Here is a 13,852-nt window from a genome sequence, read left to right as displayed (position 1 = left end):
ATGAACTTTAACAACAGGTCAGTCAGGAGGCATTTTCCTAGAGAATGTATATACTATACTGGGATATAAATGGTAAGTGTCTGTGGCTATTAAATTTAAGCCCTGAAACTTAAGGTTCTTATTTAACAGTAAAAACCCACATAGTCTACTTGACTGCCTGACTTTAGATCATATATTCTGTATTTTAACCAGCAACTATAAATAGTGTTGCCTATTGGTCCAGAGGCCAACATTCAGATAAATCTATCCAAAAGGAGTTCAAACCCTTATTCCTAAGAGATTCAGCCATTTTAGTACTGGTAGAAGTCCATTAGAGAGATGCTGACAGCTATAAGTTATTATTTTCCAACTTTGAGCTTCAAATTATTAAGATAAAAATGGTTCAGGTTCCTTCTGTTAAGTAATGGATCTTTATCACATTCCACATCACAAATTTCACTCTTCTCAAAGCCTGGAAGTCATTCCATAATAGACATATAGATAATAAGCAAAACCAATTCTGGTTTATTAGAGTTTAAAATTGCCAATCAACATTATAAAACTGGTAACAAATCTCTAGTGGGGAAAACCAGGGCCGCTTTCTTCATAAATACTCCTAGAGCACTACGGCAATGATAGATAGAATTTTAATTTGATCTTAAGCTCCAACTTGCAATTGTACTGACAAAGTGTCTAACATGGGGTATTGTGCACAGAAAGCTCTTCCCAACTTGGAAAACCAAGTTGCAGACTGGAAAAAGTCATCATAATGAGAGTTGGAGACACAGGTAAGGGTGGAAAAAAAGTGGATGTGTCTCATGCCATTTCAGGCTTCAGATATTAGATGGAAAGAAAAGCTAAAGAAAGAAAAAGAAGAAGAAAAGAGAAGCGTGCTTTGGAATGCTTTATAACCACCTTAGAAATCAATAACTAAAAAATCAGATTTAATAGGAAAATCCAAGTATTCTTACTAAGCAGTATGAAACTTTATTCTTTTTTAATTTCAAAATTCATCAAAAGCTGATTACCTGAGATGATATTAAACATCCGTGGATTCAGGATAGCAGGACAGATAAGTCGAAGAAAAACAAAACCACTGAATGGGAGGGAAATTTTTTTCTTTAGAAAATTACTGCATATTATATATATATATATATACACACACACACATAAAATTTTTGAAATATAAGAACCAAAAATTTTGCTTTGAACTACAAGGAAACCCACGTACAGACAGCTAAAAAAAAAAAAAAAGTCATAAGCCAAAGTATCTTATTTTAAGAACATATATAAATGTTTCTTTAAAGTATTATTCACTTTTCCCAAATTTAGAATTTTAGATTTACTCTGGGAAGATGTTAAATCTATAGCATTTACTGTCTTGACCATTATTTGTTCCAGACTAATGGAGTCCTTGGGTTGTGCAAAGAGTTAATAGGCTTGGCTGCAAACTAAAAGGCTGGTGGTTCGAGTACCCAAGAGGTGCTTCAGAAGAAAGGCCTGGCAATCTACTCGCCCCCACCCCATCACATCGTTGGAAAGCCTATGTAGCGCAGTTCTACTCTGACACACATGAAGTTGCCATGAGTTGGAATCAACTTGATGGCAACTGGTTAGAAGTACATTTTATACTCACTCTGAGGAAGCAGTGTCCTTAGGAACTCTGAAATTTTCTGAAATACTACATGAGAACTAGTAAACCTTTTTATAGCTACATAGTCCTGTAATGGTCCAAAACTTCCATTCTCTCTTATTTATTTAAAGAAGAGCCGGTAAAGTCTGCTGTAAATCAAGTTGGTTATATATATTTTGTTGACGTGCCACATGAAAATAAGAATCCATTACAGTAGGAAAAACATCGTTTTTTGATAAATGCAAATGTATACTATAAAATGCTGAAAAGTTTTTAAAGTAATAAAAAGGCAGGCTTTCTAAAATGAAAAAATTGTTACCAAATCACAAAATAGTAATAACATGTAAGAATTCATATAAAAGCACACAGCATAGCAACAACTGTGAAATATGATTTTACTTTGGGAACAATGTAGTAATATAAAAATGCAAGCTTAGATAATCTTACTCTGCCTCCTTTAGTCAATGGTAAAGAGTATGTCATCGTGTAATTTTTCTCTAATTTCCTTTTAGAAATTAGGTAATAGTTGACTCTTACTTACCCCTTGTAAAGACAATCATTATTCCCAAAATAGTTTATAAAATTCCTTCTAGTTATTAAAATAATTGGTAGGGTCTCTGTTCTCTGTGTGAATAATTCATTTTCTAAGCATTTATCTTTGAACCTATGACAGTTTGCTAATTCTTGGACTCTTAGAAAGTGAATGTTATTTCTCAGACAGCATTTATAATAATTATATAACAATTATTAAGTCCTTAAATTTGAATTTCTTTTAATTTATGAAGCTTGCATACATTTTGCTGGAAAACATTTTGATACTTAAGTAGGTCTTTGAACATGAAACAAGGCCTGACAATATGAATGATAAAGATGTTCAGTGTGCCAACCTACTTTCTGTGAGTTTTTAGAGGTGATGTTAAATTTGAGAGGAACACAATTACTTACACATATTAAAAAGTTTACCAGGGACAGAGTTCATCACTACGAGCATAAATGCCCCTTTAAAACACCGTGTCCATCAACCAATCCACATAGTAGGATTTCTTGCTGTTTGCTTAACAATTATACTTGTTAGAAACTTATAGTTTATACAAAAGTTTTTGTTTATATCACACACACAACTGTGCTGAAGTGTTAATAACTTGCTTGTATGCTTGTAATTTTCTCTTCCTCCCAATCACTGCTAAAATCAAGAAATACAGAGTCCACAACTCTTATATATTTATAACTGACCAAAAATAGACTTTACCTACAAAAAGAGAAGCCCCTTTATAAAATTTAGACTGTGGGCAACATTAACATACATTTTCAAAACTAATTGTATCATACTAGCATCTTTTTTGGTGGTTGCCTAATTTTTTATGGGACATAATGAATTATTCTGAAACTGCTGTATTCGTCAATACTTTTCCATTAAACTTCCAATTGCCTTGAATGGGTTGGGGTCTGTATCAAGGAAAGCCTGCAACAGCGTTAAGGATAACAGGTTGGTTTACAAGCTTTGCCTTTAGTTCTGCCCTCCTCACTAACTTTCTGTATAGCCTTAGGCAAGCACTTTAACCTCTCCAGATCTACTTCCTCATTGGAAAAATAAGTCAGAATAATAATAGTGAAGTCCCTTTATATAAGCTCCAGAATTTCATGACCCGCCAAACCAGTTCTTTCTCATTACATACAATGCGCAGAGTGAGACATGGGATCTGGCTTCAAAACTAGAGAACTAGAGCCTCTGAAAATCAGCATGGAGTTGCAGGCTATATTACAAACCAATCTAAATTGTTCCACTCTCAAATAGTTAACTGATAATGAATGAACATTCGGTTTTTAAAAAACAAAAGATAGCTAAGTATCTCATAGTAACTTATAAAAGTTATAGAATCACTTGAACTCAACATTCAACAAGACACTGACATAAAAGTCAAAGAAAAGGGCCTTGAATTGTATACTTTGTACTATTCTTCTTCTAATTTTCAAAATTAACCACTCAACTATTAGTTTGTGCTATATACAGTAACATCACAAATGAGTTGACTAGCCTTACCTAACAACTCTGGTTCTCATGGTGGTATTTGTAGGCCACTTGTGCTGAACAGATTTTTGTAAACACCCATAAATATATCTCAGTGTCCTGCCAAAACAACACAATCATCTCAATACAGAAAGCAAGTAAAAATATTAATCTCATTGCAGCCAAGAGTTAAAATGAGTGAAGCCAGTTAACTATCAACTTTCCCAAATATACCACATTTTAACGCAATGGCCTTTTCCCCCAAAAAAGTAATGTGCTCAAAGTAATGAGAGTCATATTTAGCAAGGGATAAGGAAAACTTAAATATTTTTATCATCAATTTATTTAGCCAGCATCTTAACATTTACTCTGGAAGAAATTTTGTCATTTCTAGACTACTTCTTTATGAATGAAAAATATGAAACAAGTATTTGAAACAGGGACTAAGGAGTCCAAGTTTCGGGGAGATAGATTTTGGCTTAAGGTAAAAGTTAACCTCTACCTGAAAAAATGAGTTCGCTAACACTGGAAGCCTTTAAGCAGATACTGAGTGATTATCAGTTATATATGATAACTAATTAGTAAAATTTATTTATTAGTAAAAATTGACAAGAAATTTCTTCATGATTTGAAGATATGCAAGCATACAGTAAATGGATGGACATGTCTTTTACAATTCCCCTCAAATCTGAGACTATAAGCCTCTATTCACTCCCCAAGTTACTACATAAATCAGACATACTGGCTTGTATAAAAACATGGTTTGTTTTATTTTAATGGAGATCATTTCATCTGGTTTCAATTCACTTTTCCTTAAACACAATTCATCATGTAAAGATTAAAAACCATTAATTTTTAAGAGTCTAATAACATCAGGACAATGGAAAAGCTTTCCACATGTTTTAGAAATAAAAACTTTTCAAAATGCAGATATACAATCTCTTGTCAAATTAAAATTTCACCACTTACGGTGGAAGTATTTCTGAAGCCATGAATATTTTCTCCACAAGCTCTGAAAGTATGTTCAATAGGTGTGCTAAATTAGTGTTCACATCTTCATTTTTTTCTAACTTTGATGGACTTAACTAAGAGAAGGAATAAATCAACATAAATCCATCTAGGCAATGAAAAATGCAAATGAATAAAGGTAACCACGCAATTGTAGTTTTCACTACTATCTTTCCATCTTTTAATCTTTTTTTTTAAACGGGAATTTTTAAATAGTTTGCTCTATGGAACTCCTTTCTAATGGGTTTATAACCATTCATTCCCTATTATCCAATTTAAGAGCAAGGAGTGAGCATACAACAATTTTCAGTTCCTTTGGGACTAATCCTAACCTTCCCTTCTATTCAGTTAATGCACTTTGCAACAGATTTTTACAGGCACACAAAATTGAACTAGACTTTATTCATTTTAAATAAAATATTTAATATAATATAAATATTTAATATATTTAAATAGAGTATTCTCAATGAGAAGACAAAAACCAGCTTTAGTGGCCCCTTTTTCACAAATACACAAGGAGTATTTAAATAGGAAGAGAGACTGCCATACCATTACTATGAAACAAGCTTAATTCTATTTATTTCAGAAAATAACTGACTGGAATACAAATGAGAGATTTATTTAATACCAAATGCTTTAGACAGAATCATGAACCTTTCTTAAAAACTTTTCCAGTAACCCCTGAAAAATCGTGAGCTAGTATCAATGGAACGGAAACCCTGGTGGCGTAGTGGTTAAGAATTCGGCTGCTAACCAAAAGGTCGGCAGTTCAAATCCATCAGGCACTCCTTGGAAACCCTATGGGGCAGTTCTATTCTGCTCTAGGGTCGCTATGAGTCAGAATCAACTCAACCACAATGGGTTTTTTAATCAATAGAACAGATTTATCTAAATTGGAGAGACCCCTATCAAACTTGTTGCATTTCTGTATCATCCTTCATGGTTAAGCCAACTATGGCATTACTCCAGGCTTCCAACACTGAACTTCTAATTTATTCCTTTTACTAGTAAAAATTAACAATTTAGTGCAGACATTAACATTTGACAGCTGCCAAAGTACATTATCAAAAGCAATTCCTCATTTTTTTGTATCACATCTAAAAAGTATATTTAATATCTTCCTTCTCTACTTGCTTTACCTTCAAAATAAAATTAGAGGATAGTCATATAAGTGAGATTCCACTCTTTATCTTAATGGTTTATTTTGAATTTATACTGAAGCCTTAATTAATGCTAACAGGATGCTCTGTTTGCCTTCTTTTGGGGGTCATCTTGGTGACTCCCCCCAAAAAACTTTCAAGACAAACCTAGATGTTATGAAGTGCTACACAGAACTTTACCAGGTTATACTATAAAAGTCTCTAGCAAAACCTTCAATTTATGTTAGTCCCACTTTTGGAAAGCAGCATATATACTTATCGTTAGTACAGTAGGGGAAATGATAAAGTACTTTTATGAGTTTTTGCTGCAACTTGTTTTTAATCCTAGAATAACATATATCCTTTTTAAAAATCTGTTTTTCATAAATGAATTACGGAAGATACAATTGCTCTGATGAGTAATTTTACAAAGCTAATATTTTCCTTGAAATATAATTACCTATTAAAATATGCTCTCTGCTGAAATACTTAAGACATTAAATTCTTACCTCACAAGACTGCTTGCTTTCCATTATTTTTAAAATAGAGTCTTTCAAAGCATGATGAACAAACTGTGTAGCAGTGGCTTTCATATACTGCTCCATCAAGGTGCTTGCAAGTGTTGTGGCTCGAAATAGGGTAGTAGCTTCATCTACATAAATGTTTACATTAAAGTTTTAATTGTAAAGGATTGTACTAACATGAACCAAATTGAGATGAAATGAATTCACTTTTCCTCAACTCCTATACAATTACAGCTATTTAAATGCTTTCTGTGACACAAATATTGATTTTAATGACATCCTATATTTCTACAGATTTAACTCCACAAAAAACCTTCATATCCATTACCTCACTAGATCTTAAACAGGAGAAAAAGGATTTATACCCCCCCATGTTCACATGAAAACAAACAAAACCAAAGGCTCAGAATGGTTAAGTGACTTATCTAAGATCATAAGCCAGTTAGTAACAAAACCAGGACCAACCAGATCCTAGCTTTGCTGCCCACTGATCCCATGCTTTTAAAAATTTGCATTAATTCCTCAAGTAATATAACATAAAACCCTAGTATAAGTTAATTTGTTAACCTGAAACATGACTATTAATAACTTTTAATAAAATTTTACTAAAACATGGACATTACAGAAAAAAGACAATCTCAGTTTTACCACCACTTAATCCATTCCTTGATAAATCCATATATTTATACATATTCTATGATTATAAGGAAATAGGTCTAGACTTTATAGTTTACTTGGGAAACGTAGAAGCAAGCATTGTTAATGAGCCAAAGTGGTGAATGAGTCAAGAGGAGGGGGAAAACAGGTTATTCTGACGTATTTGTGAGGCACAAAACACTGCGTGTCCATCTATGTGGCCCGGGAGCTACCAATCTATAGAAGCTACAAATAAAATACAGATGACACCCAACTACTGTGCAGTGAATAAGTAAAAAACAAGAGAGCATGGTAAGTGTATCAAATTATTCTTGATAATCAATCATTATAGCCACTGACCTGGTTTCTTTTTAACATTAATTTGCCATGATAGAAATCTCTATTACAAGTACTAGCCTCCACTATTAGCCAGTGTAAAAGTCAAAGCTAGCATCCTGGCTGCCATTTTTTATGAAGGAAAAAGAGAATAACTTATTTTGCAAATGATTTAACAAGATATTCAAAGATAAAGTCCATATATACTTTATATATAAAATCTAACCCAATTTTTAAAAGCATCATACTAACGCTCATACTGTACCTTCCATGCTTATTTCTCTGTCATTTAGTGTACACAGCAACAATGATTCAAGCTTTTCATGAAGAAAAATCCTCAGTAGGATGCTAGCCAGTAGTGTTCGGTCTTGTCCACACACATGTGATAAAGCATATACTACATGAAGTTCCTTTTGCAGTATAAGCTAAAAATGACATCAAAAAAGGCCGTTTAAAGTAGAGCATTAAGCATTCTCAGTGAGACTAACAAGAAATATATCTTGAATATGTTCTTATATTTAGAAATAATGTTCTATTGAATACATTATTAAATACAGAATGTGTTTGTAGTCTTATTTCTAGTCTTAGGGCCAATATCATACTACTATAAGAGCCTTGCTTTTTAGCCTTCTCTGACTGTCCATTTGCCACTCAGCTATGAAATTATTGTATTTAACTTAATGAATCTTTTATTAAATGTTCAATGTTTCTGTTAATAATGCCATCAAAAACAGACTGGTAAATAATTTAATACCTCTTTAAATTCACTGTACTCTTCTTCTGGCATGATTTTTTCCATAGAATATCGTGCTCGGACACGCAAGGATCCTGGTTCAATACCTTTTAACGGTATGTGGGAGCTGAGCAGAAACCATTCATCTGTGGCATGCCCTTTCTGTAATCGACTCAACTGGCAACGCATAAATACTTTGATAGAAAAACATGATCAAATGATTACCGTCTAAAAAGATGACACTATAATTAGTCATACAAGTGAATTTCCTGATGTTCAGTCTCTATGGTTTTAAATGCTTTTTATTAAAGGAGTTTTTGGTGACATCACAAATTCGATATTTATTCATTTACTAAATGCCTACTATGCTGTGCCAAGTAGGGACAAGGGATTCAGAAATGATTAAGACATGAGTCTCTGACTTCCATGGAGATCAGTCTAGCCAAGAAGGCAAGAAATAGTGTGATAAGTGCTATAAGACTGGTTAGTGCTACCGGAGTAGAGAGAAATAATGCGGAGGTTAAAAGTCCATTCCAAATAGGTAATCCTTCAGCAGACTTTTAACAGGATCTGGAGGAGCAGCTAAATAGGACGAGTGGGGTGGAGCAGGGAGAGGGGATGTGTTCCAAATAGAAGGCATGGCAGATGCTTTTAAAATCCACGGACAATTTAAGAACTAGGAGAAAGCTGGCATGGCTCATGAGAAGGATGTACAAAAGATTATACTGTGGGAGTGGAGGGGGTGGATCAGGAAAGGGCCTTCCTTGTGTGTCATTACTAGGGGTTTGAACTTTATCTTAAAAGTAAAGTAGGCACCACTAAAAAATGTTAAGCATTTAAATAGTATAGAAATTACAGAATAAACATTTTATAGAGGAAAAATTTGGGCTTTGATCTTTAATACGTATGATCACTTCCTTCCCTAAGCCTGAATTTTAAGAAGGTATTAACCTAATTTACCCTGGTGTGAATTGCTAAGACCTACTGCCAACTGTTTCAGCAACAGGATGGAAAAAGATGTGCTGCTGAGAACAAAGACTGCGAGGGTTTAACTACCAGAAGTGAATAAATAAAAGTACTCTAGGTTAAAGGAATTTTTCTTTTTTTAAAAAAACAGGGTACTCTTTTCAACCACTTTATAAGGGACTTATACACTATGTATAGGAAAACAGAAACTAACCTAAAAAGTAGAAAGAATGTAGGTGGGGGAGTACCACAGAGAGATGGCCACTGTTACCACGTTAGTGTTACTACTACTCAGGTGGAGGTAGTGGGTTCAGGAGGGTGGATATTTAAATTTAAAGAATTAAGTTTACAGTGTATACAGTTCAGCCATTTTGGTCTTTTGTTTCATTCCTAGATATATACTTTCTGAACAAAAGTATAAAAAGAAATTAAATTGTACTACATGCAGTTATATTTTTTAATTTCCATTTTAAGACTATTATTTCATTATGACTTTTAAAAGTACATATATAAAACATGCTTGAGAAATAAAATTTTTTTTGTCAACTTACGGATATCAGGATCCTTGCTTTTCTTTGTTTTATTACTAAGAGTTATTTCAAATCTGTTGATGTCAGGAGGAAGATCACTAAAGAAGCAATGATTAACGGAATTAACAAAATGTCCTGGCATCAAACTATCTGATTTCCTTTAGTTCTGGTATCAAATAAGCCCTCTATTTCTGCTGAACAACTTGGGTATGCTAGATTTAAAAGCAGATTAAAAAAACGTTTTATGATTTGGTATGCAGGAACACAGAGAAACAAATTACACACTTTCCCTACCATCTTTAATCTCCTAAATTAGCAACAATTAATTCAAGTAAGTCCTGGAAGCCCTAGTAAACATTTTGTGCAGGAATTAGTAAATGTTTTGGACTTATCAATAATAATGACTCACATTAATAACTAGGTGAAAAGCCAACAACTTAGCATTTTACTAATGTAAGTGAGCAAATAGAACAGAAAATAATTTTATATACTATTGAAACACGTGAACCTGGCAACTTATTCTGACAGTTTTATCTACAAAGGTAGAAAATGGGATGAAGATGCAATATAGTAAAATAAAATGATTGAATGTAATGATAAAATAAGACTTACTCAAAGACAAACTCTTCTGACCAAACAGGGTTTTGCCCTTCTCTTGCATGAGTTTTTGCTACCTGGACGCTATTCAGGTAGATGTTACAATATGGGTTAGTAAAATGTTTTACTGGGAGTTTATGTGCTTCTTCAATGTGTAAAACAAGACTGCTGACCTAAAGAAAACACAAAAATAGTTACCCCAGTTTTCAAGAATTACGCAGTAAGTTTCAAAATAGTGCTTTTCCCCTTTTTCAGAAAATGAGCTTCAGTTTTATTTTCTGTTTTATGTGACCTATTATAAAAGACAACATTCGAGACTTTAAAAGAAATGGTCCCTGTTTTTTTTTTTTTTAAAAAAAAGGTAATTTTATTTTACAAGTTATTCTTCCACTTATACTGAAATATATACTGAATATTTCTATATATATATATGTATCAATTGAATATATAAAATATACCTTTTCCCCATAAAACTAGGATTCTGAGAAAAGAAAGTTGAGAAGTAAAACACTATATTTCTGCAAAGGGTTTTACAGCTAAAAAATGTTTTTAGAACACTGAATCTACCTTTTCATTTTACAGAAAAGAATACAAATCCAAAGAAGCTAAGTTATTTGTCAAAAGTCTAAGTTGTGGTGCCCAAAGTTAGGCCATCCATCTCCTAGTATTAGGGCTTCCTTCTCTCCTGCCACCTACTGCTCCTGTGGCCTTATAAAAGACAGTATCTCTGCATCTAACTTTCCTCACATATTAAATAAAGTCTACATTGCAAGGATGTTACAAGGATTAGACACTATATACGTAAAGCATATAGCAGAGTACTTAACACATGAAAATAATTCAAGTGACGTTAGCTGTAACTATATCACATTATACCTACAAATGATAATTTCATGGCTAAAGTTTCACAGAAGACACACCTTGTCCTTTTTTGAAAAAATCCAGTCTGATTCGCCTGCCATATCTTATAAAATGTCACAATATCTTCTGAGGACACACAGAGATTATTTGTGTGATTAAACTTCCTGAGGGAATGGCCAGCCTTTTGGTTACAGGGGCTATTCAGTAACCCTAAATATTAACCATTTATCCACTCCCAATAGAACAATATGCTAAGTTCACTAAGCTTACTGGAAATTTCCATAAATAGAACAAGAATCACTTTCATTAATAGATACTGTATTAAAATTTTCTCACACCCCAAGGATGTCAAAATTTGTCTTGCAATTATCTAGGATAACTGCAAAGAAAAGAGGAAAGAAATGGGGATTATAAAGTTGACCCTACATACCTAGAAAGAGAAAGCCTCACTCTGACACTTCATAAATTAATGTATAGGACATGTTAAGATTTCAAGTAAGATAGGATGCTACCTAAGAGTTATGCAATAGGTTTCAAAAGCAATTACTATAAAATGATAATCCCACGAGTTTATGAGTATTAGTAATATAAGTCAAATAATCTTTTCAATAAATACATTTTAGTTCTGCTTTTTTGAAATAGGTCAAAATAAGTTTTTAGAGAAAAATAATAAAAGCACCCAAAACAATACTTTCTCTTTTTGTTAGTTTGGTTTTGTTATCTTAAGTAGAAGAATAAATAAGCCTTGGTATTAGAGATAAATAAACCATGGTATTTTCAATCACCTCATATGCATGCGAAAGCTGGACAGTGCATACGGAAGACCGAAGAACTGATGCCTTTGAATTATGGTGCTGGCAAAGAATATTGAATATACCATGGACCGCCAGAAGAACGAACAAATCTGTCTTGCAAGAAGTACAACCAGAATGCTCCTTACAAGCAAAGGTGGAAAGACTTTCATCTCACGTACTTTGGACATGTTATCAGGAAGGACCAGTCTCTGGAGAAGGACATCATGGTTGGTAAAGTAGAGGGTCAGCGAAAAAGAGGAAGACCCTCAACAAGATGGACTGACACAGTGGCTGCAACAATGGGCTCAAACAACGATTGTGAGGATGGCGCAGGCAGGACCAGGCAGTGTTTCATTCTGTTGTACATAGGGTCGCTATGAGTCGGAACCGACTTGACGGCACCTAACAATAACATGTATTCAAAAACTGAAATTATAGATCAAGAACCCAGCTGGTATATAAAGAACGACCTCTTTCAGAAAAAAATAGCTGTTTCTCCTGCTACTGAAGCTAATGGCAGCATGGTTTTAAAACGTTTGAATAGATCAACCTCTCTGAAAAATTTTAAAGTGTTTGATAATCTTACCCAAAATAATTCAGGTAGAAATAAAAAAACATAAAGAGCAAAGGGATAGAACAAAATGTGGCAATTACAAATGAAAGAAAATAATGTTTCACCTGACGCAGGCGTTTATTAGATGTCCCTGGACTACTTTTCCGTAAATTACAAAATGCCTGCAGACCTTTCATCCAGTCCTACAAAAAATAACATAGCATTTCAAAGAAATGTTATACATTATTCAGTTTCCAATCATCAATTAGTTTTTCAAACTCAGTAGTTCTTTCCTTTCCTAGACTGCCATTTCTAAGAGTGTAATGCACTTTAATATATTTGTGACCTACTGTTCAAAGTAAAACAATAACTGAAACAATTATTCTTTTTTAAAAAATCTACTTCTGAAGAATCTCTAAGTTAATGCTTAGTACTAACGAATGGCCTTTTATTAGCACAAAACATTTAATTAAAGACACTCTTTCTCCCAAACAAATACCTTGGACAAAAATGCCTATGTATATATTAAGCTGGTCCCTGAGTGGCACAAGAGGTTTGTAATAGGCTGCTAAACTAAAGGTCGGCAATTCAAATCACCCAGTAGTGCCATGGAAGAAAGGCCTGGTGATCTGTTTCTGTAGAAGATTACACCCACTCTTATTTATAGACACGGTTAGGTTCTAAAGACCAGCTCATTGTGTGAGAACTGGCATTATGCGGAAATGGAGGATTCTTTTTCCTGTTTTCAGACTATCCATCTCTCTGATTTTTTTTTATTTTGCAATTATGATTATAGTGCTCATCACTGTGATAAGTCCAGTTACAGATTATTCCTCTTTAGAGAAACAGGCTTGGAAGGGACAAACCTGGATAAAGCCAGGCTGTGTGACTGAAGGGCCATGGCTTAACCACTTCGCTTTCCTCATGTGCTGGATCAGAGCTCCCGTCGCGGAGCCACCTGCAGGTCTCCGGTCCCACTACTGCAAGCCCTGCGTTCATGATCCCAGAGTCTGCTCTGCCCTCTGGGCCTAGCGAGTCACCAAGGGCTTCCTGTAGGGTGCTGGGAGCCTGGCCCCGCACCCAGCCCCACCGAGGCAGAGGCTTCAGGCCCAGTTTGGCTCACTTTGGGATGTCACTAAACTTGCATGCATTTCTTTCAAACACCACGCCTCTTTCTTTCCTCTCCTCCCTGCAACAATTTTAAGCCAGAGGGCCTCAGGCTGCATAAGAACTGGGAACCCAAAACAGGCACCCGCTGGCTTGGTGCCGCCTGCAGAGGCTGTGCCCACTGGGAAGGCCACCTTGAATGCAAGACAAAATAGAGGGCAGGGGGCAGTAGAGCGCCCCCACTGGCAGAAGGGAGTGGAGGAAGCGGGGCAGTAGGGTCCACCTTCCTGGAGGCAGCCCGAAGACCATCTTCAAGGGAGAGGATGCTCCACAGCCACTGCTTCACTGCCATGCCCAGCACCTCGTTAACACACAAAATGGCTAGGTAGTAGATTTTTTACTATTGTCATAATTGTGAAATGTTGGATAACAAGAGAGTGGATAAGTG

The 13,852-nt window shown here is 34.7% G+C and overlaps 1 protein-coding gene across 1 annotated transcript in view; it reads right to left on the bottom strand.

Annotated features, from left to right (window-relative positions):
* RASA1 (RAS p21 protein activator 1) overlaps positions 1 to 13,852 on the bottom strand; it is a 124,332-nt gene that overhangs the window by 11,533 nt on the left and 98,947 nt on the right. The window contains exons 13-21 of the mRNA XM_049867235.1: positions 12,423 to 12,500; positions 10,105 to 10,262; positions 9,514 to 9,590; positions 8,018 to 8,190; positions 7,529 to 7,688; positions 6,277 to 6,419; positions 4,590 to 4,705; positions 3,654 to 3,740; positions 1,008 to 1,075 (exon numbers count right to left, since the gene is read on the bottom strand). Of these exons, the coding sequence (XP_049723192.1) occupies positions 1,008 to 1,075; positions 3,654 to 3,740; positions 4,590 to 4,705; positions 6,277 to 6,419; positions 7,529 to 7,688; positions 8,018 to 8,190; positions 9,514 to 9,590; positions 10,105 to 10,262; positions 12,423 to 12,500 (1,060 nt within the window). The remainder of the gene's footprint in view (positions 1 to 1,007; positions 1,076 to 3,653; positions 3,741 to 4,589; positions 4,706 to 6,276; positions 6,420 to 7,528; positions 7,689 to 8,017; positions 8,191 to 9,513; positions 9,591 to 10,104; positions 10,263 to 12,422; positions 12,501 to 13,852) is intronic.

Source organism: Elephas maximus, chromosome 2 (assembly GCF_024166365.1).
Source record: "Elephas maximus indicus isolate mEleMax1 chromosome 2, mEleMax1 primary haplotype, whole genome shotgun sequence".
Classification (NCBI taxonomy): domain Eukaryota; kingdom Metazoa; phylum Chordata; class Mammalia; order Proboscidea; family Elephantidae; genus Elephas; species Elephas maximus.
The sequence above is the reverse complement of the archived record's forward strand: the minus strand, read 5'-3'. Positions and strand labels throughout refer to the sequence as shown.